The sequence below is a fragment of the Pelodiscus sinensis genome, chromosome 23, assembly GCF_049634645.1.
Source record: "Pelodiscus sinensis isolate JC-2024 chromosome 23, ASM4963464v1, whole genome shotgun sequence".
Lineage (NCBI taxonomy): Eukaryota > Metazoa > Chordata > Testudines > Trionychidae > Pelodiscus > Pelodiscus sinensis.
Genome location: NC_134733.1, coordinates 8,005,569 through 8,033,537, shown reverse-complemented (window position 1 = coordinate 8,033,537; position 27,969 = coordinate 8,005,569). Strand labels below are relative to the sequence as shown.

At 48.5% G+C, this 27,969-nt stretch overlaps 1 protein-coding gene across 4 annotated transcripts; it reads right to left on the bottom strand.

Moving 5' to 3' along the window:
- Positions 1–760: 760 nt before the first annotated feature.
- AGTRAP (angiotensin II receptor associated protein) lies at positions 761–27,850 on the bottom strand. Of its 4 annotated transcripts, XM_075906107.1 has the most exons (6): positions 27,729–27,752; positions 15,876–15,947; positions 15,320–15,354; positions 6,727–6,841; positions 4,615–4,813; positions 761–1,660 (listed from the first exon to the last, which is right to left on the bottom strand). In XM_075906107.1, the coding sequence occupies exons 4-6, from the start codon at positions 6,832–6,834 to the stop codon at positions 1,551–1,553; spliced, it is 417 nt and encodes a 138-aa protein (XP_075762222.1). In that variant the 5' UTR covers positions 6,835–6,841; positions 15,320–15,354; positions 15,876–15,947; positions 27,729–27,752; the 3' UTR covers positions 761–1,550. The 4 variants fall into 4 exon arrangements, with proteins under 4 accessions (XP_075762222.1, XP_075762220.1, XP_075762221.1 ...); XM_075906105.1 differs by lacking the exon at positions 15,876–15,947 and having other exon boundaries at positions 27,729–27,850; XM_075906106.1 differs by lacking the exons at positions 15,876–15,947; positions 27,729–27,752 and adding an exon at positions 15,722–15,838.
- Between the last annotated feature and the right edge of the window lie 119 nt (positions 27,851–27,969).

Below are 27,969 nucleotides of genomic sequence, written 5' to 3'. Positions count from 1 at the left end.
TAGACGTAGCCTCCAAGTTTCTGGTTGTGTTTCACTGTCAGTTTAAAACAGGATCTCTGGGAAACACTGGATTGTGTTCATTTCCACAGGCACAGAATAAAGCCTGCATTGAGAGCCACACCAGTATGCCTACTGGCATACACACATTTGCTCACTTTTGCTAAATCTAGTATATTTGAATTCAAGGGCACTTGTGCTTATAGTCCAATAAGGAGTCTGTTTCAACAGTGTCATTTAATGATTGTTAGTATCCAGGATTCTGGGATTTTCTCTCTACCTCTGTCACTGATTTGCTAGATGAGCTGGGGTAGGGCTCTTTGTGGCACTGTATCCCTTTAGCAATCTGTTGAATACACAATACTTACCTTGCAGGAATGTTGTGATTTGTTTATACAATGCAGTGATTTCCCCAGCAAAGGCACCAGCAAAAATGTGAAGTAGGATGATTAATAATAGAATACGAGAGCTGGCTAGAGGGTTTGCACTATCTTTTAAAATAGTGATACTACTGGGACAGCCACGAGTGACTGGGAATTCTCAAAAGACACAGCATGCACTCCAGTCTGATTAACTACAATAAAAAGTTCCCAGCAACGTCCTCTGCTAGATTTGAGCCAGCAACCTAGAAATAAAGGCATGTTCCTTTTTGTTTTAATCACTATTCCATGTCACTGGGCTTGATTCTAACTCATCAGGAATTTCCCATCTTACAGATGAGGCAGTAGGGCAAGCGGTATAATTTTTAACACACAGTTCTAACTTCAGTGGTACTGTGCTCATTTTATTTTAGAAATAAAAAAAGTTCTATGTAGTTGTCCAGTGAAGGCAAAAAGTGTTTGAAGGCACAACGTATTTACAACGCACAAGTAACAGTAATCGCACAGGGTCCTGATGGACTTGAAACTTACATACAATCAAACAACGACAACCCAAGACTAGGTAGAGGAAATACGAGAGCTCCTTGGCTGTGCCGACCCACCTTTATCCAGCCCAGTGTGCAGTTACTCTGGGCAGTTATGAGCATGAAAAATACAACTTTGTGAACATCCACCTCGCTGAAACAGATTTATGCAAACTCCATTGGCAACAACTAGTGAGATTGGTACATACAACCCAGCGTCACCCCCTCTGGCTCAACTGATTGCTGCCCAAACATATGGACATTTAAAAGAGCCAGCTTCTCCATGAACACCTTGGGCAGTGAGGCGGATCTGTGATGCAGGAGCTGTGGAGAGCAGGATTTGGGAGCCTATGGGAAAGGAGCACGCAACTACTCAGCCAACAGTGACATCCCAGTGCAAGACGGGGTGGGGTTATACAGCCTCATAGTTCTTACACTGACATCAATAGGACTCAGTGCAGGACCCAATCCACCGACAGAGTTTCAGGAAAGGATAGATGTTCTAGGAGCACAAAATTAGATCCTCTCTTGCTTGTACACCAGAAGGGGGAGGGAGGGGAACAGGGCAGGGTAGTTTTATTTGTTGTTGGGTGGAGGAGGGGGAACATCAGTGAAGTCCTGTTCTCTGTTTCTGGCAAGGAGGAATGCCTCAGAAAGGACGTGGGGCTGGCTTGCTGTCCAGGTCAGGGTATGGGCATGGTACATCTTGCTGATCAATCGACTGGTAGGCACTGCGATCCCGGCTCACGGTGGGAAAACCTGTGTGGAGAAATGCTGTTGAAATAGTTTGGTTTGGCCTGTTTGAGCAGTTTCCTAAGAGATCCAGGGGGTGGCAGTGGGAGTGGAGGGGAAGGGGGGCGGGTACCGAATCCATGCTGCAATAAAATACAGAAAGCACAGGACAAGCTTTCAGACAATGCCAGCTCAGGAAGCCACATAAAATTCATGTGCACTTCAGCACTACATCCCCGTAATTGCACCCTTGCACCTCAGGATTTTGGTGACGTATGTGCTTGTAATTATGCTCATTCAGGTAAAAGCACGTATCCTTCTGAATACAATTAGCACAGGGGTCAGGAAGGATTCCCTCGCCCGAGCACCATGCTCAGCATTGCACAATTTGCCAGGTGCAGGAGTGTTGCTGAAGCAGAAATGGGCAATGGCCAGATGCAGGCAGAGGGGATGGAGCACTATGGCTAATTCTAGACACCTCACTTTGCCAACAGCTCTGAATACCCAACACTGCTGCCCAATGGTCCTCTACAATTACAATGGCACATCAGGTATTTTAATAATGGCGTAGTATAACCATGCTGCAAGCGAGGCCTCCAGTCCAACTATCTTTCTCAGGAAGAAGGGGCCTGACACTTATTCGGTGACTCTGCTGTGCTGGCCGTGATAGACACGGGTCCTGGAAGGAGTAAGGTACCAGGAGCGTGTATAGGAGTGTGCCAGGCATCCAAAGAAAAATACTTGTGAGAAGTGAGCATGGGCTGCGTTTTGTTCAGAGGGGTACTGCTCTTGCAGCCATATGGCTAAGTCAAATAGCCACACTGCCCGATTACCCCCAGGAGAAATGCTGTTGAAATAGTTTGGTTCCGCCCGTTTGAACAGTTTCCTGAGAGATCCAGGGGGTGGCTACTGAATCCATGCTGCAATAAAATACAGAAGGCACAATGCCTAGCTGGTGGAAATCGTGTATGATTTACCCATCCCTCCCTCTTCCAATAAGCCCAGCCTCATATCTCTGAGGACTGGTACAAAGCAAAACATATCACACTTCAATTTAAATACAACCATGCCCTGATTATGTTACAAACACGGTTTGCTGTGTTCAGCATCTTACAGGGTCTTGGTGTATCCCCGTGGCGACGAGAAGGCGAGAGAAGCTTTTTGTCTATCTAGGCTGCTCAACTGTCATATGCTAGAAAATTATTTAAATCAATGCTAGTTCCTGACACATGTGACAGCCCCTGCTGACAGCAGGCAGGGGGTAGGGGAAGCTGCCAAGCAACAGACAGCTGTTCTGCATAGAAAGGAACAGGCTCAAGTGACCAGGAAAATGTGTAACAGGAACAAAGTGGGACAGTTGCATTGCAGTGATGAACCAAGAAGAGGGGGCAGTTGGTGAACGTGTTAATCTTGGATCAGTGACTCACGCCTCGTACAGAAAGGCTGCAGAGAAGCCAAGTCTGGGTCAGCGCAGGGAACTAGTTGCTCCCGTTTTTATTGAGTTCGGTTTGATAACAGAGCATTGTAGGGCTACAAATGGGACCCTTGTCCATGGCTCACTTATGGGCTGGAAGAGGCCGCATCTAAAACCCAGAGAGGTGAAGGGAGCAGCGCTCATGTCTCAGTGACACCTACTCTGCCTGCCACAAGCAAGCAGGTGGGAAGTCTGGATTAGAAGCACAGCAAGAGGCTGATGGTCTTGGTTTATGCCAGACCATGCAGAGGACCCACAGGGACTGGGCTCCTCAGTGTTCTGCTTGCATGGATGGTGTGACAGGAGCGACTGGCAGGCATCAAAGCCATTACACTAGGTGGGATGTGGCTGGCATCCTGCAGCTGGCATCTCCAGATGCCCAAGCTGATCCCATCCGGATACTCCAGTGCCTCCTTTCATGGGAAGCCTTATCTTCTGTAGCAGTGCAGAAGCAGACCAGTGAGGTCCTTCTAACACATCAGCAGGGAGCCAAGGGGTGGAGGGGTGCATTAGCCTGCTCTTTGAAGAGACAAGGGTGGAAGGCTGCTATTCCGCAGGTTTTTAGGAAGCAAAAGGAAGCTCCAGCATGCATGGGGACCCCGTACAGGCAGGGGGAGGAAGCAGCCAAGGCTTGGGATTGGTACGGTCCAACAGGGGCAGAATTCTCTTGGCAGCCTCTACTTGCAGGACTCTCGGCCATCAAAGCCCTAGCAGAGAAGCTCAGTGTGGATTTGCAAGCCAGCTAGTGAGGACTCAAAGACTGGCTGATAAGCACAGCAGACGGTCATTTCATAGCATATAACATCCTCTTTTCTCTGCGGAGGTCACTGAGGAATTGTTAACGACAGTATAGACGTGTTTCACCTATCTCAGACACTGGAGACATCAACTATTCTCCACCATGAACCTCCCTCCCAGCAGTGAGGTAGATAGTCGCCCCGTATTTCAGAAGGGGAAACTGAGGCATGGAGTTTAAAACCATTTGCCCAAGGCCACACAGCAAGGCTGGGATGAGAAGCCAGGCTCTCACATCCATGCTTAGTTGTGTAGGCAACACAACCTCATGTGTTCTCTCAACATGCCTTCATTTCTCCCTTTTACCCTCTCCTCCCACCTCCTCCCCAGTCACAGCTAGCGGGCACAGAAATGGTTGGTGAAGAAGGAAGACAGAAAGGCTTCCAGCACAACCACGGGACACAGATAGCTAAGAAGGAAGAGGGCAGCTCAGTTACGTTGAACAAGGGGGATAGCAGCGGAGTCAATACCATCAAAGGTAAAGCGGCTGTCGGACGAGGACTCCAGGTCTGCAAGGGAAAAGACGGAGAATATAAAAAACACGAGGCATGAGACAAACAGGGAGCATGAGAACAGAACAAGGGGAGAGTGCAGACTGGGCAACAGAGACACCCGCTAGTACAGACAGAATCCAGCTGTGCGTATCTCAGACCAAAAGCAGGTAGATGGACAACAGGGAAGGGGCAGGCTGCATTGATTTGTGGCCTCCTACCTAGGTTGAAGGCGTACTCTCCCCCACGCTCCCGGTACATCTGATAGACAAAGAAGCAAGACAAGGGTTTGAGGAGGAGGCTGAAGATGGCCATGCCCGCAGTGAAGCGCTGCAGGTCCGTTAGATTGTGACCCCGGGGATAATAGATGCTCAAGTGAATGATGTCCGTCAGGATCGTAAGCAACAAGCCAATCAGGAACTGGAAATCAGAAACATGAGGACATTGATTGGACATTTGATTCACCCACAAAAGCCAAACAGCCCAAACCAACAGAAGCCAGAGTCTTAGGATGTTACACATCTCTGCCTTTGAAGATCTGTGCTCATGTGCCACTGGTTTTACCTTGCCTTACCTGGAGGCCAGCACGAAATTGTAATTATGGGGACCTCTCGCACATGGATTTCACACCCCTGTGACAGATGTGTCTCCTCCCTCCTGTACTTTTCTCAACACTGGACGCTTTCCTCTGTTAGGGTTGTTAGATGTGGTGTAATTGAATAATCATGTAAACGCATGAAATCTTAGTGGTTACGCGACTATTCAGTAGTCCCTGGGGGTGAGGCAGGCAGCCAGTCGGCTCCGGCCCCACTCCTGGGGAGTCCCCTGCCACCCTGCACTGCTGCCTCTGCTGGCAGGAGCTGGTCTACGAGGGGAGCCAGTTTAAAAACCACCTCCCCACGCAGACTGGCTGCCTGCCGCCTTGCGCTGCTGCCTCTGACACAGAGGCAGCAGCGCATGGTGGCAACAGCCCCTGTTCGCGAGGGGCCTGGGATCCCCACAGACTGAGGCTGCTCCGCATCCAACAGAACAGCCTCTGTCCACAGCGAGCCCAGGCCCATCATGGACAGAGGCTGCTTCGCAGCAGCCCGCACCGCACTGCTGCCTTTGAGGAACTGTAATTGTACGGTAATTCCTCATTTAACACTATAGATATGTTTCAGAAAATGATCGTGTTAAGTGAAAACGTGTTATGCGGGGTCAATTTTCCCATTGAAAATAATGGAAAAGGTGAGTGTTTCATTTCAAGCGGTGCTGTCTGTTGGGACTGGGACATGAGGTTGGGGGAGAAAGGGGATTGGGTTACAGCAGGGAGGGGAGATGTTTGGCTCTGGGGAAGGGAAGGGGAGGAGAGGGAAGGGGGACTGGATTGGGGGGAAGCCCCTGTGACGGGTTTGCCAGGACCCGCACTGTGTCTGGCGAGTGGGGAATCGCCGGGGAATGGCGCAGAGAGCGGCGAACCCTCCGCTGCTTTGCAGGGAGGTGGGGGAAGTCCCACGCAGCTGCCAGTAATGGGCCTGCCGGGGGAAACCCAGCCGCCGGCCTGCAAGTGGGGGCGGACGAGAGCGGGGAAGGCGTCCAGTGAGGGGGAGTCAGTGGGGAATGGTGTGGCAAGCAGCAAACTCCCCGCCGCTTTGCAGGGAGGCGGGGGAAGCCCCACACAGCTGCCGGCAACGAGCCGGCTGGGGAAATCGTGTTATTGGTGGGATGGTCGTGTAATTCAGAAAACATTCCCTACAAAAAAATTGTGCTATCGCAAAAACGTGTTAAGTGGACACGTGTTAAATGAGGAATTATTGTACACAAAATAAGACTTAAAAGGACAAATATATTTTAGTTATAGTTACCTGAGGTCTTACTTATAGCCATAGTAGGTAAGAAGTTGAGGGACTAATTTTGTAATTAGAATATGTCCCTTTCAAAGAGGGAGACCAATTTATTTCTACAAACAAGTTGAACACTGTGGTTTGTTTTAAGGCAGTAGGTGGTAGTTGCAATGTCCTGATGGAGGGTGTATCTCTTTTGTTGCAAGTGTAACAGGATGCAGGGTAAAGAGTTCATTCAGAGCTCTGCACACAGATCCCACTGGTGTTGACCTTTGGTTAGGTGCTGAACTAGTGTGAAAATTTGGCCCCGAGAATCGGAACTGCCCTTTTTCATTCCGAACACAGATGAAAAGTGGAACCGATTCAAGGGAATTTCTACCCATAAAGCAGTGACGTCTTCCCTCACAACGCCTCTTACAGAGCCCATTCGGGAAGGTATCTGCTCCCTCTCCCTCTCTCTCTCTCCCTCTCCCTCCCTCCCCCTCCCTCTCCCCCCCCCACACTTACCATGATTATTGCATCAATGGAATCTCGCTGAGCGATTGCCCAAACCCCCACAGTCAGGACAGTGAAGTTTCCCCATTGGTAGGAGTCAGGAAGCGCTGCATAATCCATGCATGCCCTAGCAAACAAGGCACAAAAACCCACTCAGAACACATGTGGCATGAACAGTGTGAGCTTAACCACTGGACCTCAACCCCATTACATCCGTGTGGGGCAAGATTTCAATACGCAACTCTAGCTCTGCTCCAGAAAGATGCCAGGTTTTCCCCTGCACGTAAGACTCCAAGGTTATCCTAATAACCAGTTCCAGCAATATGAAGAGATTACTTCCCCACCGCTAGAACACTTTATATATAGGAATTATAGGCTGTCTGGATCAATCATGGTAAGAGCTAAGAATGACTACTACAAAAATCTGTCTATTTGCTACTGTAGGGTCTCTGGGTCCAACCCTACAAAACAGATGCGCCAGCGTAGACATAGCCTGATCTTGCGCCAGAGCTATGCAAATGAGGCTAAGCATGGAATATTGCCGAGCCTCATTTGCATATCTAATGAGCCGTCATTTTTGCGAAAGAGGCTCTTGCACCAGAAGGAGTGTCTACACTGCCCCTTCTTGCGCAAGAAAAACCCTCTTGCGCGATGCCGTTATTCCTGAAAATAATCAGTGTAACAGCATTGCGCAAGAGGGCTTTTCTTGCACAAGACAGGCCAGTGTAGACAGCTCCTTCTGGAGCAAGAGCCTCTTCCGCAAAAATGGTGGCTCATTAGATATGCAAATGAGGCTCGACAATATTCCACCCTTAGCCTCATTTGCATAGCTCTGGCACGAGATCGCGCCAGTATAGACATAGCCATAGACTATTCCCTCTGCAGTCTTAGTTAACCTTTCCCAGAGTTCTCTCTATCATCCCAACATAAACAATGAGGTCAATTAAGCCCAAGCATTCACTATACCACAAGTGCAATTTGTACAGCCAAACCCCCTACAAATTAGGGATGTTAAAATGCGTTTAGTCAAGTAAATGTGTAAGGGCTGAAAAAGTCAGCGGTTTCACAGTTACATGGTAAGTGATTATTCCACTTTACTCGGCTCTGGTGAGGCCACATCTGGAGTATCGTGTCCAGTTTTGGGCCCCCCAGGGGGCTGGAGCATATGACCTACGAGGAGAGGCTGAGGGAGTTGGGTCTATTTAGTCTGCAGAAGAGAAGAGTGAGGGGGGATTTGATAGCAGCCTTCAACTTCCTGAAGGGAGGTTCCAAAGAGGCTGGAGAAAGGCTGTTCTCAGTAGTGACAGATGGCAGAACAAGGAGCAATGGTCTCAAGTTGTGGTGGGAGAGGTCCAGGTTGGATATTAGGAAAAACTATTTCCCTAGGAGGGTGGTGAAGCACTGGAATGGGTTACCTAGGGAAGTAGTGGAGTCTCCATCCCTAGAGGTATTTAAGTCTCAGCTTGATAAAGCCCTGGCTGGGTTAATTTAATGGGGATTGGTCCTGCCTTGGGCAGGGGGCTGGACTTGATGGCCTTCTAAGGTCTCTTCCAGCTCTATGGTTCTATGCAGGAGAGGGAGGCAGGTGGCTCTCCATGAGCACTGGCTCCTGCCTGCCCCGCTTCACACACTGCTGCCTCTGATACAGAGGCAGCAGCACGAAGTGGATGGGCCTGCATATAACCAGGCATGTTAACTGATGAACTCAGGCTCATCAGTTAACCATATATATGGTTACACTTTCACATGCCTACTACAAAGAGTTAGGATTTTAAACAAAAAGATGAATTTCTTTAGGGGCTCTTGAAGTTTGTTCAGAACATTGTACCCAGCTATCCTCCATTGCAAGATATAGAATTACCTCCACCCTGTTATGGAGCTGTATTTACATGTAAAAACCTAATTACATAAGCAGCAATAGTGGAAATTCATTTTTAAAATAATTACAACAGCTATTATCAATGATAATTTTTAAGCTTTTTAAATGTGTATCTTAAATTTCCACAGGTGCAAGAAATTTTGGAGCGGGCGGTCAGACAAATTATTTAATGACAGCAGAATCTGAGATTCAAAACGTTAAGCTTTATTATTGTTAAAACATGAATTGTCAATATCATGTCAAAATTTTAGCCTTAAACCGAACTCTAAAGTTCTCACGCAGCCTTTTTCGTACATTGCTTGCGTGTAAAATTCTATTATTAATAGAAATATGTATTCTTAATGTGTGTAAGGTGAAATCAATGTTTACTGGCATTTACCGATAAAAGACTAATGCTTCCAAGTAGGCATATAAAATCCCACTTAACTGGTTCACCAGTTAAATGTAATGTTTAACCAGTTAACTAATTAAAGGGGGGGCTCCACCCTCGCCAGGCTGGAGCAGCACCCTACCACAGACAGCAGCTGAACTGGCCAGGCTGGAGCATCCCTCCAGCGGCAGGCCCCAGAGGGCTGGAGCAGCCCCCACAAGTTACCCCTGCTTCTGAGCCTACATTTAAGTAAAAGTTCCAGTCAACAGTTAGCCGAATGCTCTGATTCAGGATGAAGTCAGTTTACACTGCACACCTGGTGGAGCAGAGACCATCTCTTACAAGATGTGTGTACTGTGCCTGCCACAACGGGGCCTGGACCTTGTCTGGGACTATCACAGTTTCTGGGTAATTACAACTATATCCCCACCTCCATGGGCCACTCCAGGATTGCCCAGTCAGGTTTCCAGCCAGTAACGGTCTCTGGACAGACAGCCTTGTCCCATTCCTTCTGGCTGGGAGATTTTACGGCTGTACAGTTCCCTGCCTCACGCTGCATTATCCTGAGCAAGCCAGACTGCCTAGAAGCCAGCTCCTATGCCAGGGGTGGGGAACCTCAGGCCTGGGGGCCAGATGCAGCCCCCAGCTTGCGTGGATCCAGCCCCCAAGACTCTCGCCCCCCCTCCCAGCACTGGGGAGCCCGCACTGGTGCTCCAGCCTCCCTGCTACCCCACTGTGGGGCTGGAGCACCCGAAATCTAGTAAGATGGGCCCCCTAGGTTCTTGTGTACAAGAGGAATATGGGGAGTTTCTTTCTCCTCAGTCAGGGGGCCACGGCAGTGAAGGGGTGGCTTTTTTCCCCTGCCTTCTCACTTGTTTGTGGCCCCCAACTGATTTTTCTGTGGCTCAGCGGCCCCTGACCCAGAAAAGGTTCCCCGCCCCTGCCCTATGCATTGCTCCCTCTCCCGGGTCTACAAACCTTGTGTTAACAAGTTATCACACAGCTTTTTCTAAGCAAGCCCATTTATTCTTAGGGTAAAATCATCATAGAGAAAAATAATGAAAACCATACATGGGATTAAGCACGCACAGTAAACATGCTAGGAATCAACCATCAGTCTAATGCGGCTGCAGGAAACCAGCATCTTTCCAACCCTTCTACAGGGGTTGGGGGTCTCACCATAGACCTGTCCATTCGCTGGGTCAGAAGGAAGGCCCCAAATCATTTTAAACTCAGCCCTTTTATGCCAAAAGTTCTTTTTGTTGATGTCTAGAAAACCTAGTTTGACCCAGCATACATAAACTTCCCCAGGGAGGTAGCTCTCCAGAGGAGTTTGCAAACTAAGGGTATGTCTACACGTAATTTTTATTTCAGGAGAAGGATGCAAATAAAGCTGCGCATTTGCATATTTCCTCCGGGCTTCTTTTTGGAAGACACTCTTCAAAATAAACCCCTATTTCGAAAGATCCCTTATTCCTCCTACAATGAGGTTTACAGGGATCTTTTCAAATAGGGGTTTATTCTGAAATTCAGCCACGTGTACACACGGGTAAATACTGGAAGAGCGTCTTCCAGGAAAAAAAAACACGGGAGGAAGTATGCAAATACGCAGCGCTATTTGCATCCTTCTCCCAAAATAAAAATTGTGTGTAGGCACAGCCTACGTGATGTGCCTTAATCACCCCTACAGCTTTTGGTTCCTGGAGGGGCAGTGGTAACCCCCTCTGGAATAGCACACAATTAATGGTTCACACTGATACAGAAATAGGCTTTAAAGGGTTTGATTTGTATTGGTAAGTGCTGATTAGGAATGTTAAGTTAGATTAATCGAATAAACAAATAGTCAATGGAATTTCCACTGACTATTCAATTAGTTGATAAGTGCGCTTCCGCTTTGAAACTTAACAAGAGCCCGCCTGGCTGTTGCTACATTTCAAAAGCGGAAGTGCTGTGCAGCATTCTGCCCTTGAAATGTACAAGACTCCCTGCAGGGGCTCTTGTGCATTTCAAAGATTGAAACACTGCATGGAGCCCGGGTAGCCAGACAGGAACCCCCCTTGTAACATCCATTTTTGCTTGCCTGGAGCATGCAGGGCACACAGAGCAGAAGGCCCAGGCTGTGTGACCGTGAATGGCTGTAAACAGAGATACGCCAATTGCTGACCAAGAGGCTGCCAAGGAGTGCCCTTGACTTAACCCATATTGATACGAACACACAGCCGTCCGCGGGGGGAGGAATCTCTTGCCCAGTAAAAAAATGTCTAGTACTCACAATTTAGTTCTCTCTCTTGCAAGTGTAAATTAACTTGAAACTTGCTTGTAAGAACTGGCACCACAAAACGGACCAGTACAATTTGGCCTCTTAGATAAGAAAGAGGATTCGGGCCTCCAAGGGTATGAAGATGGGTCCAGCAGCACATTTACTTTGAGCGTCAATCTACCATCTATCTGCTGGTCGGGTTAGGTGTTTGATCTCCCGAGGTTCCAAGGGGACGCCCACCTCGTATTCGTCTTTCCTAGGAATTGAGAGACCGGCTCTGGCCTGACACGCTGGAGTCGAGAGGCACAGAAAGGGGTAAAAATTGTACCTGGATGTGGTCCTTTGTTTAAGTATATACATACACATAGTGTTAGAGCTCTTTAAAGATTAAGCTGTCACTTGGTACCATTATTTCTATTTTCTATCTTTACCTTTTTCCTGTAACCATTTTTAAGATCTATATATTTGCTAGCATTTAAGAAATAGAGCAATAGCCATTGTAACCATATGATTTATAAGCTTCTTTAATAAACCTGTAACTGTTTAAGCTTTAACCTGACTCCTTCAGTTGCTGTAATAGAACCAAGCACAATTTAAAAGAACTTCAGCCGGTCATAAAGGGACAGGCATAGGAAGAGCTTAGGCGTTTGGATCTGTGTCACTCCCAGGTGACAGGTCCATTGGTGCATCTTTCAGCCTTTCCTAGGCTGCCCGCTGCGAAGAAACCCTGTGTTCTAGCAGCTAAAATCTAAGGTGTAATAAGCTCTTCCTATAAAAAGGGGCGTCTGTTGGCCTGCTGGCCACCCTCTGCGACGGGACCCCGGTCCTAGCAGTAAAGACACGGACGTTAAACCTTTTCTCAGAAACACACACACGCACATACTGTCCTGACCGTCGGCTGACAGCCCGGGACTAGTGGGGGACTGTGAGTCCCCCGCTGGTCCCAGGTTCCATGTGGCGCTTCCACTTCAAAATGTACAGAGCTGAAGCTGGGGGAAAGCGGTCTCCAGTACCCCCTCTTCTTCCCCTCCCCGTCTTCTTCCTCTTTCTGATAGAGGCAGCAAGGGCGGGGCGGGGGGGGGGGGGGGGGTCAACTAAGCTTTTGCTTATCAGATAGTCGACTAGTCGATTAGTCGCTTACATCACTAGTGCTGATAAACGTAGTTTTTACTGTACACTCAAACCCTGACAAAAAACATTTCCATTAATGATAATCAAAATGTACAGACAAGCAAAGTAAGAAAAATGCAACTTGTGAACTTCCTCGAGTTTAAGGCTATTGATGATGTATATTTTGACATGTGACATCATCAGTTTGTGTTTTAGCTTTAGCTTTCCTAATCACATCTACTGTCATTAATTATTTTAATTGATACAATCTAAAAAAATGCTTAAAATAAAATTTTAAAAAATCGACATTGCCCAATGAAAGGATCAAAATATAACAGCTGAATCCTGCTAAGCCTATATATAAACCATTCATAAATGTAATACAATAGTGCTCAGAGAAACTCCCTGTCACAAGGATCTTTAAGCTCAACTGCAGTGTAAATCAAATCATTTACAGCTTATGTTCATTATGCACTTTTAATGCTGAAGAATCCTAAATTGCTTCAACAGCCAAACTCCCTCTCTCTCTGGAGCTATAGGGATAGAATGATCCCTTCACCCATCACTAAAATGCAGCCACCCCCAGGGTGAAATATGACAGCAATTTAGCAGCCCACAACAGCATGAAGGCAGTTTAGAACAAGAAGTGAAGGATATTAGAGTCAATTAAAGCTGCAGGGATCATAGACAGGATATATTGCAGGGTGCCTTTTTCCTAAGAAACTGGTTGGTGGAACTGGCCCCAGCTGTTTTGATTTGATTCTTCATGACTAGCATCTTAAATCTAAAAGGTGGCAGAGTAGCAGGGAGTTCTTTTCAGCCATCCTGAGCAATCTTCTGCTAATTCACACTGATGTAATATTCATAGCCAGATAATATGACAAAGAGTGCCTCAGAGATGCATTAATACACAATGCAAGGGAATTTAGACATCCCACTTGAGTTAATCGTTCTTGTGCTAACCAAGCCACAAGATTCTTTAGTGGCCCAGGTGGTCAAGAAAGGATGAATCAATCATGAGGGAATCATCTCAGGAGACCTGGGTACAAGTCCCTGCCCTGCCATGGACTCCCTGTGTGATCTTGGGCAAGCCATTAGCCTCTCAGTGCCTCAGTTCCCCACCTGTGAAATATGGGCTAATAGCAGGTTATAAAGACGGTGAGGTACTCAGATCCTATGGTGATGGGAACTGTAATGGGGTGGGGGTGGGGCAGAAGAACCTGTTCCAAGCAGCTGGAATGAACAAAGACTCAGGAAAAGCCCCGGTCCTGGACGAGAGGAAGCAGTTCCAGGGAATTAGAAGTTTGACAGGAAGAAAACACCAAGACTCTAATCCTTTATGGGTCCAGAATGAGGAGTCCTGTAATATAGGGTGGAACAGCACCTCTCTCTCTTCCAACCAATCAGAAGCAGCTTTTTGGATGTGAGTAGTACAGGCAGTCCCTGAGTTACGCGGATCCGACTTATGTTGGATCCGCAGTTACGAACGGAGCCCGTCTCCCTGGTCTCCAGCAGACCAGGGAGAGGAAGCAAAGCGGCGGAGCACGCGGGCAGCGGACAGCCCAGACGCATCTGGGCTGTCCGCTGCCCGCGTGCTCCACGGCTTTGCTCTGGTTTGCTCCCCGTCTCCCTGGTCTGCAGACCAGAGGGACAGGGAGCAAAGCCGCGGAACACGCAGGCAGCGGAGAGCCCAGACCCGTCTGGGCTGTCCGCTGCCCGCGTGCTCCACGGCTTTGCTCTGCTTTGCTCCCCGTCTCCCTGGTCTGCAGACCAGGGGGACGGGGAGCAAAGCCGCGGAACACGCACACTTTGCCCAGGGGCCCGTGCAGGCTGCTGGCTCCCTGATGCCTTGATGCACATAACATTTATTCTGCACACAGATGGAAAACCTGAGAGGGAACATTGGCAGTGACCCTACAAAGAGCTGGCGGTGGCAGGGGAGGGCAGAAGAGACAGAGATAAGCGTAAACCACTGGATTGCAGGGTGGACTTTACTGCAGGAATTGTTTGAGGGAAAGCAGCCTCAAGTGGAGGGCGGCAGGACGTCTCCTAGGCAAGGCTGTGGTGAGGCTCTGAGGGGTTCTAAAAGGGGAGCGGAGGGAGGCTGCTGCAAAGGGAACTCTGGCCACTAGGACTGCTCGGGAGGTGGCAGCCCCCCTGCGAGGCCATACAAGTAGTTAGGAGATAGAGCGGAAGCCTTATGCCCTGGAAGCCGACAGCGCAACACCAAATGACACCAGTTGAGCATTATGTTCCTTGTGGTTTGTCATTTTTACCTCTGGTCTGAAAGACAGCACCCCCATAAGAACGGCCGTACTGGGTCAGACCAAAGGTCCATCTAGCCCAGTAGCCTGTCTGCTGACAGTGGCCAGCACCAGGTGCCCCAGAGAGGGTGGACCGAAGACAATGATCAAGCGATTTGTCTCCTGCCATCCCTCTCCAACCTCTGACAAACAGACGCCAAGGACACCATTTTATCCCCTGGCTAATAGCCTTTTATGGACCTAACCTCCATGAAATTATCTAGCTTCTCTTTAAACTCTATTATAGTCCTAGTCTTCACAGCCTCCTCTGGCAAGGAGTTCCACAGGTTGACTACACGCTGTGTGAAGAAGAACTTTCTTTTATTAGTTTTAAACCTGCTACCCAAGCGGCAAGGTTCCCCGAGCACCACGCTGAAGCACTAGCCAGGACCAGCCCAGAGAGAAGAGTAATCCGTGAGTCACTAGGAGACGCATTTCCTTGGCTGTTGTTTTATGTTTCCACCCAAACTGAGCCCAGCTCCGCTTGCGAACAAGATCCTGGGGCATGATTTAAGCAAGAAGCCACCCCAGGCCCATACTAACGTCACTGTGCTGTGCTTATATGATATTCAGGCAGAATAATGCTGTGTGGGGCATGCTCTCCCCCACACCAGGACAGCTAACTCTCCGATCTCCAGGGCCCCCGCGTCTCACCAGGTCCCAGCAGTGTACAAATTACTCACCACACCGTGAGCAGCCAGTGCACCAGAACGATTGCCTGCAGGAGAGCAGAGAGAAGACAGGTCAGAAAGTCTGAAAATCGGGGGAGTACTGGCGTGAAACAGGACTTACTGCCTCCCAAGAGCAAGGAAAGCAAAGAGCGCCAGCCAGCACACACAACTCAACCAGTTCCGAGAACCGGTTTGCAGCTGAGGAATAGACTCGGCCGTTTCCCTTGGCCTCTGCTGCTGGGCTTTGTTTCATCTGGCTGCAGTTTGTTCCTGTTCTCTCCTCTTTGGACAGTTAGTTCAGAACCTGGTCAGGGTTTGTAAAGGGGTTATTGATTTTGGAACCAGAACATGGTTTGAATAGAAAGCCCAGCAATCTGATCTATACTTGATTAGCATGTTTAAAAGGCCACTGACTTGGTGTTCCAACCCTGGGGCCCTCTGCCCGTGGATGGCTGTAGCTCTCTCTGCCAGGCCATTTTGTATCAGCTCTCAGCAGAAGTCTCTGTCCACTGGTGCCAAGGGTTTCATAAGTTTCCTTCCTTCCCCACCTGCCATGCTCTTCACAGACCTAGCTCAGCCTCAGTAAAACCTTGCCAGGTATGAAGACCACAAGAGTGATGTTCCGCCTCCTAGCTTCCTGCTAAAAAAGAAACAAGAAACCAAAACAGGGCCAGTCCTGCAACGTGCTGAATTCCTTCCATTCCCAGTGAAGTCAAAGGGAATTGAAAGTTCTCAGCAATTTGCAAAACCAGGTCCCAACTCCGTGCATTGAAATGCCTTGAAGTGCCAGAGCAACAACATGATAGGTACTGTCCTCATACAAATATTTACATCAATGGCTCTGACCATTGGGTTTAAATAGGCAAATCCAAGCAGCAATGGGCTTACAACAAAACAAATGAGCCACACAAGCATTCTCTTCCTGGTGGTTTGTGATTTTCTGTAACCAAGGAGACACTCTTATTCTCCATGCATTGCAGGATACTTTCTCTCCATTTGTTCTTTTATTTGATTTACAGCTGGGAAAGGTGGACTGAGCCTCTACTGTGAACTTTCCACCAACTGTTTTGAAACAGAAGAATGAGAAATGACACACTGAACCTGGTGAACCCAAACCATTAGTGCTCCATTACTGCTCCCTAAGACACGATTGGCCATCAGATTAAAAACAGGACATATGGTCCATTGGGACAGAGTGCAGGAAGGAATCTCCCTAAAACATGACGGGCATTGATGTGGAACCTCAAGGCAAATCAAAAATGCAATTAATCAGTAGAGCCCTGCACAGATACAGATACAGAATTTGTGTTTGCATTTACATCTGTGGCTGCAGATACCAGCAGATATCTGCAAATTTGCAGGGTTCTAGATACAAAGTTTGGATCTGCATCCGCATCTGCAAACGTGAGCCATGTATATCTGCACCTACATCCGCCAGTGTGGATACCCGTGGATATAAAGTGGATATCCGCTGATTTGCAGGACTCTATTAATCAGCCCTTATTGACTGCAACACTTCCAGATCTCACTTCAAAGTTTTCAGTCACTAAAAATACTATGTGAGAGAGGCGCTTAATGAAAATCACATCATCCCCAACATGCTTTATAATTTAGAGCCACATGAGAATATCTTTACGTATGCAAAGCAGTCGACCTATTAAAATCATTGGGATTTCTCAATGGGTCTCTATCTAGGCCTTACATTCCAAATGTATTACACTGAACCCAAGGAACTATTTTTACATATCTACATATTGTAGGAAGTGGACCCAGAACTGTTCCTATCTCATTGCATTTACTGATCTTTCTAATATGTAGAACATGCACGGAATTGTAATTCTTTGTTTACAAGAGCACCGATCAGCATCATGCTAGACACCACAAACACAATAAAGGAAAATCCCTGCCTCAGAAAACAATTTAGGTGACAAGATGGAAAAAGGAAGTTGTAGCATTTCCAACTTACAAACAGAAGTACCAAGAGGTGAAGTGACTTGCCCATGGTCACACAGACAGGCTGTGGCAGAGCTGGAAACTGAACCCAGGGTTGTCAGTAATTCACTGCCACAGTGATACAGATAAGAATCCCAGTCACAGACAAGACTCTGAGGTGCCAGGTGCTGCGTAAATACATGATCAAATAACAGCCCTGAGCCAATATTGGTTTCTCCTGGATCTCAGCACAGTGTCTCAAGTCCTAAGACCTTTCTTCCACTCTCTAGTTTAATACAAAGACTGTTGCTTTTAAACACGCAAATAACTAATAAAGCTGCAACACAAAAAAGCAAAAGCCAGGAAATGTACAATGAAGAATAGCCCATGACCCCCAGCGTATCCTGTATGCACTGGGATATCCAGGCAGAACGACTGAAGATACTGTGTGAATAGGTGTGATATCTTGGTGAAACTGGGACTAAGCATTAACACTGGGTAGGCTGGATTTTGTCACATCAAAAGCCATTTAACCAGGCTTTTAATATTGATTTGTATTTCAGTTGTTCATGAAAGGCTACAAAATACTCATTCTCCCCTCCTCCCCTGCTTCTCCCTGGAGACCAAACGGAAGGTGCTAATCAGTCAAATACAGGACGTGCCTATATAAAAAAGGAGAAATGCAAATAGTGTTCACCCAAGAGACTATCATAATATCAGGGCAATTCTTAATTATGTAGAATTTAATTGCACATTACATACTCACTAGATCCCCTAAAGCCTCATAATTAGGTAGCTCCCAAAGCTGTCTTTACCACTCCCCCTGGAAAGCTGTTTTTACGACCACCACCCCAAAAACTGCCTTTACCAATACTGCAGTTATTAAATTGAGAGGCATGCTTAACCACACTGATGGAATGGAGTCTCAGAGAGGTACAGTAGCTATGTTAGTCCTTATCTGCAAAAACAAGGAGTCCTGTGGCACCTTAGAGACTAGGGCATAAGCTTTCATGGGTAAAATCCACTTCATTTTACCCACAAAATGTATGCCCTATTAAAGCTGTTAGTATCTAAGCTGCCACAGGGCTCCTCATTATTTTTGATGATGGAGGGAACGTCAGAAAGGTGCTATTCCGGGACCGACTGTTTCAGGGGATTGGCAATGCCATATGGAGCCTTTTCTGTCCTGGTTATTAGGCGTGGTTGGTAGTAACAAGACAGTCTTCTGTAACTGCCGTTCAGTGACTTGTGAGGTTAGTTGATAATCTCAGTCCAGTTCAGAGCAGTATCTCAAATCACTATGGTGTCAGGAATATGCCCCTAATGATATGTTTGCCTATGCCAGATTACACAAGTCACTTTGTAAGCAGGCTCTTACAAAGGGATGTGGGTAGGACTAATTCCCTTCCTTTTGCTCAAGGATTTAATCCCTGATCAATGAAATTTCTTCTATAGCAGGGGTCTATAGCCTTTTTAAGCACAAGATCACTTTTTGAATTGAAGGGCAATCCAAGATCTACCTCAAACCCAAACACCCTTGTCCCCCCTCCTCTGTGCCCCTTCTCTGGGGCCCCACCCCTGCTCACCCCATCCTCCCTCCTTTCCCCCAGGCTGGGGCAAAGGGTTGGAGTGCACCCTCTGCTCTTGGATTAAGGGATCTGGAGTGTGAGCGGGGCTCTGATCTTAGCTTGGGGCAGGCAGTTGGGGTACTGGAGAGGGTTCTAGATGCAGGCTCTAGGAGGGCATTTGGATGCAGGGGTGCTCGGGTTGGGGCAGTGTCTTGCAGTGCAGGAGGGGGTTCATGACTGAGGTAGGATTTCGGGATGTGGGCTCCAGCTGGGCACTGGTTACATCAGTTGGCTCCTAGGTGGGGGTGCAGTGGGGCTAAGGCAGTTTCACCCCTCCCCTGATTTTGCATCACTCCCAAAAGCAGCCAGCAAACTCCTTCCCAAGTTCTGTTGTGCCCCCTTTCTGCTCTGTGGAAATGGGATACAAGGGGGAAGAGGGGGCACCTTCCTCTTCCTCCCCTGCTCTACCCAGAAAGCAGGAGGCTCCTAAGAAGACAGCTCCAAGAGGCAAAGGGCAGAAGATGTACAGCAGTGCGGCAAAGAGCAGCTGAAGTGCCGGCACTTGACAGCCTCTTGGCCAACCAGTCAAGATCACTTGTCAGAGGCGCCAAGTTCTACCAGTAGATCCCGATCTACTAGTTGGTGACCACTGTTCTAAAGAAACAAACTCCATTACTGAGCTTCAGTCAAGAAGTGACAGAGGTGCTAAAGGCGGAAAAGATTTTGGATGAGCCTTTGTACACACCCTTCCCTTTTAAAGGCTCCCGGGTCAAACGGAAGGATGATCCCTCAAGCTACATGTACACTACGAGTTTTCTTGGCAAAAAATATGGTAATGAGGGACTCATTTGCATGAGTTGCTATCTCATTTGCATATTTTCTGCAGATCCGTTTTTGTGCTATGGGTTTTTGCGCAAAAACAAGCAGGGTGGACGTTTTCTTTTTGCGCAAAAAACCCTTTTTCCGCAAGACCGGTATACCGCCTTTTGGGGGGCATAAAGGTCTTGCAGAAATAGGGGGTTTTGCACAAAAAGAAAACATCCACCCTGCTTGTTTCTGTGCAAAAACCCTAGTGCAAATACAGAGTGGCAGAAAATATGCAAATGAGATAGTGACTCATGCAAATGAGATAGTGACTCATGCAAATAGTCTATAGATGGTAAGCTCTCTGGAGCAGGGATTCTCTAGCTATATATTTGTTCAGCTCCTACCACAATAAGGCCGTTAGGCGTTACTGTAACATGATAAGGATCCACAACACAACAGGAAGGTTCAATAGAGACAACAAAGGCGAAGAGTTACAAACCAGGGATTTTAAATATCGGTTAATTGCATAGTCATTAACCTCATGTATTTTTATTGGTTATTCGACTATTCTATAGTCCCCGGGGAGGAGGCCGGCAGCCAGTGTGCTCCATCCCCACTCCCGAGGAGCCCCCTGCCACTCCACATTGCTGCCTCTGTATCAGATGCAGCAGCATGGTATGCCAGGTAGAAGCTGATCCATGAGGGGAGCCAGTTTAAAAACCAGTTCCCCTCGTGGACTGGCTGCCTGTTATCCCACACAGCGTCGGGTGGCAGCAGCCCCTGTCCAGGGGGAGGCTGAGCTCCCTGCCTGCCCGCCTGGCTCCTAATACACTTTAAATCCAGAGCTGAAGCAGGGATAGGTCCCGGACCTGACATGAGCCAGGACTGAGTCAGGCTGTTGGCCAGCCTGCTAAAAAATGTACTGGCAAAGGGAGGGCAAGGGGAGGAGAAATGCGTGTAGTCTATAGCATTAACCTATAAGCTTTTGTTTATTGGCTAATTGACTACACTATTACATCTCTACTGCAAAGAGCTCTGTTCTCCTCCCACTAGAGTCTTGATGGGATACACTGGAAGGGCAGCACCATAGGACAGCTCCTGCAGCCCTTACTCTGCAGATGAACAGATACTAAGGATCTTAAGAAGTGGGTAATTCACTAATCGTGTACCTGATACAGCCCAGTTCCTACCACATTTAAACTTCAGTGCCACAGTGGGGGTAGGCCCCAGGCCCGGTTCACACTGGGTCCTGGACATACCCCGCTGTGGATTTGCCTTTTAAATGAAGAAAAAACCACCCAGGCGGCTCTTACTACATTTAAAAGGCAGAGCTGCAGCGGGGGTAGGTCCAGGACCCAGCAAGAGCCGGGACTCAGCAGTCCCGGCTCATGCCAGGTCCCTACCACTGCACCTCTGCCTTCCCTGCCCCACCCACGCCCCATGGAGACAGTGCCGGGGGAACCGCCTTTTAATATAGAGGCAGCAAGGGGAGGGAGGAGCAAGTAGTCAACCGTTTGTATTGCTGTCTCTCTCCTTGCTTTCACAAATCACTCAGGGGGTTTGGAACAATTTGTACAGTGGGGGTGCTGAAAGCCATTGAACCAAACTGTAAACGCTATATATTAATGGAAACCACTTCAAGCTAGAAGGTGCAGCAGCACCCCTTTCATCCGCACCCCTAGTTCCAGCACCTATGAAGTCACTTAAGAAAAACCATTAAGGTAATTTCCTGGGTCTTTGCTTCCTAGCAGAGCCAAACTTCAAAGACAAATTTAATTCAAAAGCTTTTCCATCTGTCCATTGTACAACAGATATTTAATGCATATTTTGTTTCCTGTCTTAAATATATGTCCTTATTTCTCACTATTATGCTTTGTATTTGCTGTCCTCAGACAATAAAGTTAAGAAGACTATAAAAACATGGACTAGAGCAAGATCTTTCAAGTGTCCCAAGGTGCCAGAAATTCTCACAATAGTGGTGATTATCTACAGTAAAGATTCCCCACAATTTAGTGCTCTAAAAATGCCAGAAAGAAGTCCAGACCACATGATCAGTGTTTGAAAAAGCTGTTTGCTTACTTGCCTCTAGGCTAGGAAGTGAAAAAACCTTTCTTTGGAGAGGGAAGTGGGAAGCCATGATTCTGTAAAATCTAAACTTTCATTTTCACGTACTACATAAAATTGTCTAGACTTTATAGTTGTGAACACAACATTCTAGGGGGGTGTCTTCCCACATTTACAGACTGACAACTCCAGAGGAGCTGCACCTCCTAACTTTCTTAAACTGCAGCAGAAGAACATTAACCAGATTCTGGTTAATTTCATAAATCTCAGAGAGGTAGCCATGTTAGTCTGTATCTGCAAAAACAACAAGGAGTTCGAACTAGGGTGGTAATGTAGGCAACCGGAGTTGCAAATGAAGCCCGGGATTTGAATTTCCCAGGCTTCATTTGCATCTCGCCGGGCGCCGCCATTTTTAAATGTCCGCTAGTGCAGACTCCGTGCTGCGCGGCTACACGCGGCACGGACTAGGTAGTTCGGACTAGGCTTCCTATTCTGTGAAACGAGGAGTAACAGTAGTTCGGAATAGAAAGCCTAGTCCGAACTACCTAGTCCATGCCACATGTAGCAGCGCGGCACGGAGTCCGCACTAGCGGACATTTATAAATGACGGCGCCCAGCGAGATGCAAATGAAACCCGGGAATTTCAAATCCCGGGCTTCATTTGCAACTCCGGTTGCCTACATTGCCACCCTAGTTCGAACTAGGGTGGTAATGTAGACATACCCTAACAGATTTATTTGAGTATAAGTTTCAAGGGTAAAAAACATTTTGACAGAAGGGACCAGTGTTAATGAGGCCTGTTCAATCAGCGTGGATGTGGCTCAATCTCAGCAGTTGATGGGGAGGCATGAATACCAACAGAGGAAAAATTGCCTTTATAGAGATATAAGTGTGTGTGCGCGTGCGTGTTCGTCTTCCACTCCATGAATTTGCCAGAGTGGTTTTTACCCACAAAAGCTTTCCCTCTCAAAATTAATGTGTTAATTTCACAGCTATTCACAACCCTGCAGAGAGCAACAAAAATGATAAGATGCCTATCTGTTTAATTCATGCTACAGCTTGGGCAAAGAGATAAGCAGTAAAGGAAGGAAATGAAGATACGAATGCAGAATAGGATACTCCCATCTCCCCCCACCCAAAGAGGAAAAAAAGCAGGCCACAGAAAGATAAATGAGTTGACACCACCAAACAGCCAAGGAGTTCTGGGGAGAAAGGTTCTGCTCTCTTACAGCAGTGAAAATATGAGGAAGGTCTCAGCTTCTTCAGAAGGCCAAACCAAAGACCAGTTCAACGTAAGGATGTTAAATGTAGATTAATCAACTAACCGAACAGTTGATGTAATTTGCAGCGACTATTCAGTTAGTAGATAAGGGCGCCTCCGCCTTTGAAAAGTAGGAAAAGCACTGCCAGCTCTTGCTACATTTCAAAGGCAGAAGCGCTGCCAGGAGCGCGGGGCCAGCGGATGATTCAGCCAGTTCCCCCACACTCCCTGCAGCGCTTTGCTTTTGAAATGTACAAGAGCCCTCCCGGGGTTCTTGTACATTTCAAAAGCAGGGAGGGCGGGTCCAGAGTGGGACTGTTTGAGTCCCCCACTAGCCCCGCGCTCCCGGCAGGGCTTTGCTCCTGAAATGTAGCAACCAGTGCCACCAGTTCCACTGCGCCCCTGGCCCTTCTCCCCACGGAGACAGTGCTGGGGGAAACCAGTTTTTAAGCTAGCTCCCCCCAGCACCAGATCTTGCTCCCCTCTCTTGCTACCTCTCTCAGAGAGAGGTAGCAAAAGAAGGCAGGGGAGTGACTAATCGAGTCACTAGTCAACTATCTGATAAGCATTTGCTTATCAGATAGTCGACTAGTCGCTTACATCCCTAGTTCAAGGACTCCAGCTCCCAGAGGAATTCTAGCTTCCTCCCTTTCCCCAGCAGCTGGATTTCCCCAAGAAGGATGGGCTTCTCACCAGGGTGTGGACCATTCTGGGAGAAGTCACTCATTTTCGACATCTGTCTCTGGCCATTAGCTAGCCAGTAAAGGTTCAAATCCCTACACATTTTTTTTTAAAACTCCCAGGATTCCCAAAATGCTCTGCCCAATGGCAGCCAAGCCTATTCTGAATCTGAAAACGTGTGCAGAATTGGATCCCAGATCAAGTGTGGGCAGCTGAAAAACATGGTTAATTTGTCAGTTGTCCCTGGTGCAACTTTCACGCACCCAGCACATGCCCTGAGGTTAAAGGGAACTTTGGGTATGTTAGAAATGCATGACAGGGTTAATAATTAACAGGGTTAATGTTGCAAGAAAGAAACTTAGTTATAAATACTCCCTCCTCCTTTGTAGGAAGTTTGCATACTTCCTGAGGTCTGGCAAAGCAAGACCCTGTACTGGGTGGCACAAATACATGACTGGAATGTAACGTAACAGAGTTTAAGGAACTGCTCTGCTCTCTCTCCAAAGCCAATTGGCACATGCCAGCTCTGGTAGGACACTGTCCTTCTAGTCCAGTTTCTCATCCTAACCCCCCATCTTATCTCTTAACTTTTCGTCCACACAGGTCCACTTAGAAGAGCCAGAGGAGATTTTTGCAAAGGTTTGAAGACAAAAACAGACCAAGCAAGAAAGTCAGTCTCCAGAGCCCATCCCCCAAGATCGCCACTCTCTCCTAAGCCATAGAAAAATGTGCCCCTCTTTGTAAGGATACGGCCTTTTTCTGTAGCCACATTGGAAGGCCTTCGCCTGGAAGCCTTCCTCTGCAGCTAGATTAAGAGCAGCCACTAGCTGTAAAGCAGGGAGTCCCGTAACTCACATTCCATCTCAACTGCATTACAATTGTGTGATACCAAGCTGTTTAGGAGGAGATCCTATCGTAGGGTGTGTCTAGACTGCAAGGGTTTGTCGACAAAACTATACCAGCATCTACACTACCGCCGCATTCTGTCAACAGGAAGTCGACAGAACGCAGCAGTTTTGTCGACAGCGGTAAACCTTGTTTTACGAGGAATAACGCCTTTTTTCGAAAGTACTCTTTTGAAAAAAGGCGCTATCGTACACAATCTGTGCTTTTTTGAAAGAGCGTCTACACTCTCTTTCGAAAAAGTGGCTTGCTATTTCGACAGAACTGGTTGTAATCTAGACACTCTTTTTCAACAGAGGCTGTGTCGACAGTATCTGTCGACAAAGCCTCTGTCGAAAAAGGCGTGCAGTCTAGACATAGCCCTAATGACAACCAATAACGCCAGATAAAGAAACAGATCTCAAGATGGGTAAAGAAAACTTAGTTTGATAGCATCTCATGTATCAAGAAACTCTTTAGGTGGGATTATGGAATCCTCATTGTATGATTATGATCCTCACTTTTCTATTGTTTGTTTGTATGATCTCTGTCTCTGGTTTTATACATATATATATTATCATGAGCTTTCATGGGCAAACACACTTCTTCAGATGAGATCTCATCTGAAGAAGTAGACTTTGCCCATGAAAGCTCATGGTACTATATATCATTTTTTAGTCTCTAAGGTGCTACAGGACTATTCATTGTTTTTAAAGTTACAGACCAACACAGCTAACTCTCTGTGGTTTTTAATTGTTTCAGTCTGCTGTGTAATTAATTTTGCTAGGTATATATCAATTGAAGTGGTGGGGTATGGTTAGTTAGGTAATTCTGTTACAGTATGTTAGGACTGATTAGTAACATTTTAGTAAAATAATTGATGACAGTCTAGCTAAGCAGGACTCAAGTTTCACTATATAAACTGGGGCCCAAAAGAGAATTTTTTGGAAGCCAAATCCAGGACACAGCTCCAAAATCAGAGCTGCCAGACCCTGTGCCAATAACACTGTGCAGAAATTGGAGTCCCCGAGCTGGACCTGAACCTGACTGGCTATCAAGACAAGTTCATCTGACTTACTGGGAGCGGTGAGCACTGTATGCTAGCATGTGCATGCTGGCTTTGATAGTGATTAATACAGAGAGATTAAGTAGGATATTACCGTGTAAAGCTCATTCCCTGATAAAAGACCCCACAAACCCACAGAGTGTAAGGTTACACCTGAGCCCACAGAAGGAAGAGGGTGGGTGCCTATTGAAAAGGTTATACCTGAGCCCTATAAATGGGTGAGGGTGGGTGCTCCTAGAGCAGGGGAGGGGAAACTTTTTGGGGTGGGTGCCACTGACCCACAGAAAAATCAGTCGGGAGCCACACACAAAATACCCTCATTGATGTGGCACCCAACTGAGAGAAAGATATTCTCCCACATGCCCCTTGCATACCACAGCCTCTGGGGGTCCAGCCTAGTAGATTTTGGATGCTCCATCCCCATGGGGGGTAGCAGGGGGCTGGAGTGCCAGCACAGGCTCCCTGCAGGAGGGCACCCTAAGCCTCAGGGGCCAGATTCAAGCAAGCTGGGGGCCACATCCGGCCCCCAGGCCTAAGATTACCCATCCCTGTCCTAGAATGTGTGAACAACAGAGAATTTTGTATGGGTAACATCCTGAGATGAGAATAAGTCACTATATTTGATAAAACCAACAGCCAATAAACATCTTGTACCTCCAGCGCATCAGGGAGAGCTGTATCAGTCACACTGCACCATGTGAATACAGCTCTCTGGAGTGCACAGTGAGGATCATGCACAGCCTGTAGCAGAGGGGGAATTTTGACCCCTGGGCAAAGGCCTGACCAACAGCAAGAGTCATGGAACCTTTACCGAGCCATTGTCAAAATAAAAACCACCCTCCAATCTGATGTGTTTTCATCTGTTGGGGTTATCCTGACAGTAAGTCTATTGTAAACTGCACTGTAAACCCCAGCTGTGTGGACTTGGTATTTCCAAGCTAGGGCTTGAGTATCCACACTACACTGGGCCCATGGGCTTACAGCTGGGGGTCTCAGCCATGCTAGCTGAGGATACAACCCTACTGGAAGACAAAGACCTTCAGGTTTGAGTCTGCAGCTCCAGCTGCCTCTTATGTTAAAAAAATACAGAGTTTGGATCCCAGTTAAAGGGCGACCCGGGCTCACCCACTGCCCTAGAACAGAACAGGCAGGGCCATCCTTAGGGTTTATGGGCCCTCTACCCCAGGGCAGGAGGGGTGAGCGATTGTTTACAGCACCCCCACTGTACAAATACTTCTCACCTCCAGCGACACACCAATGAAATATTCTTAAAGCGCCTTTTCAACGACGGTTCTGTCGACTAAGAGAAAAGTCCATTCCGAGGGGGACAGTGTGGACCTCGGTTTGGAGAATGCCTGTTCCCCGGCTTCACTCCCACGTGCCGCTCACGGCTCCGGCAGGCTCTCCCGCTTTGAAGCGCCGCAGGACCCCTCCCGAGGAAGCAGAGCCCGGCCAGGGGGCGGCGGCTGGGTGGACGTGAAAGACCCAGCGCTGCCCCAAAGGGCCCGGGGGCGTGTTCTGCGCCCCGGTGTGCGGGCGCGGGGGGCTGCGGGGAGGCGCGGGGGAGACCGGGTGCCGCGAGTCCGGGGTGGCCAAACTGCAGCTGGTCAGCCACATGCGGCTCTTGAACAATTAAGGGCGGTTCTGTGCCCCCCCATTCTTCTCCCACCAGCCGGGGGGCGGCTCTAGGGCCCCCCCATTCTTCTCCCACCAGCCGGGGGGCGGCTCTAGGGCCCCCCCATTCTTCTCCCACCAGCCGGGGGGCGGTTCTGCCCCCCCCATTCTTCTCCCACCAGCCGGGGGGCGGTTCTGCCCCCCCATTCTTCTCCCACCAGCCGGGGGGGCGGCTCTAGGGCCCCCCCATTCTTCTCCCACCAGCCGGGGGGCGGTTCTGGGCCCCCCCCATTCTTCTCCCACCAGCCGGGGGGGCGGTTCTGCCCCCCCCCCCATTCTTCTCCCACCAGCCGGGGGTTCGAGACCTCTGCCTTGCAGCGGGCCGGTGCCCGAGGGGCTGCCCAGCGGGCAGGGCGGTCTTGAAGCTGCAGCCCCGCGGGACCCACCTGCCAGGGCTCGGCCCCCCCCCCATTAGCCCTGCGCCCCTCCGCCCGCTGCCTGGCCGCCCTCTGCGGGTCGCTCAGCCCCGGCCCGCCGCCCCGGTACCTTGAGGTTCACAGCGGGCACCTCCATGCTCGCGGGGCGCCCCCGCCTGTCCCGGCCGCTTCCCAACTTTCCACCGCCCCGCCCTGCCCCCGTGACTGTGCGGGAAGCGCCTCACGTGGGGCCGGGCGGGGGCGGGACGCGGCCGCCGGCGCCGGGCTGGCTCTGCCCCCCGCGTCCCTCCTCGGGGGCTCCCCCAAGCCAGGGCTGCACAGAGACGCCCACCCAGCCCGAGAGCGGCCAG

Bases quoted from the DNA above. Each gene is read 5' to 3' on its own strand.
- AGTRAP (XM_075906105.1), bottom strand. From the start codon at position 27,755: ATGGAGGTGCCCGCTGTGAACCTCAAG. The intron at 6,842-15,319 runs GTGAGTAATTTG...CTTGTTTGCTAG, and splicing joins CACTGGCTGCTCACGGTGTG to GGCATGCATGGATTATGCAG. The intron at 1,661-4,614 runs GTAGGAGGCCAC...TTCTCCACACAG, and splicing joins AGAGTACGCCTTCAACCTAG to GTTTTCCCACCGTGAGCCGG.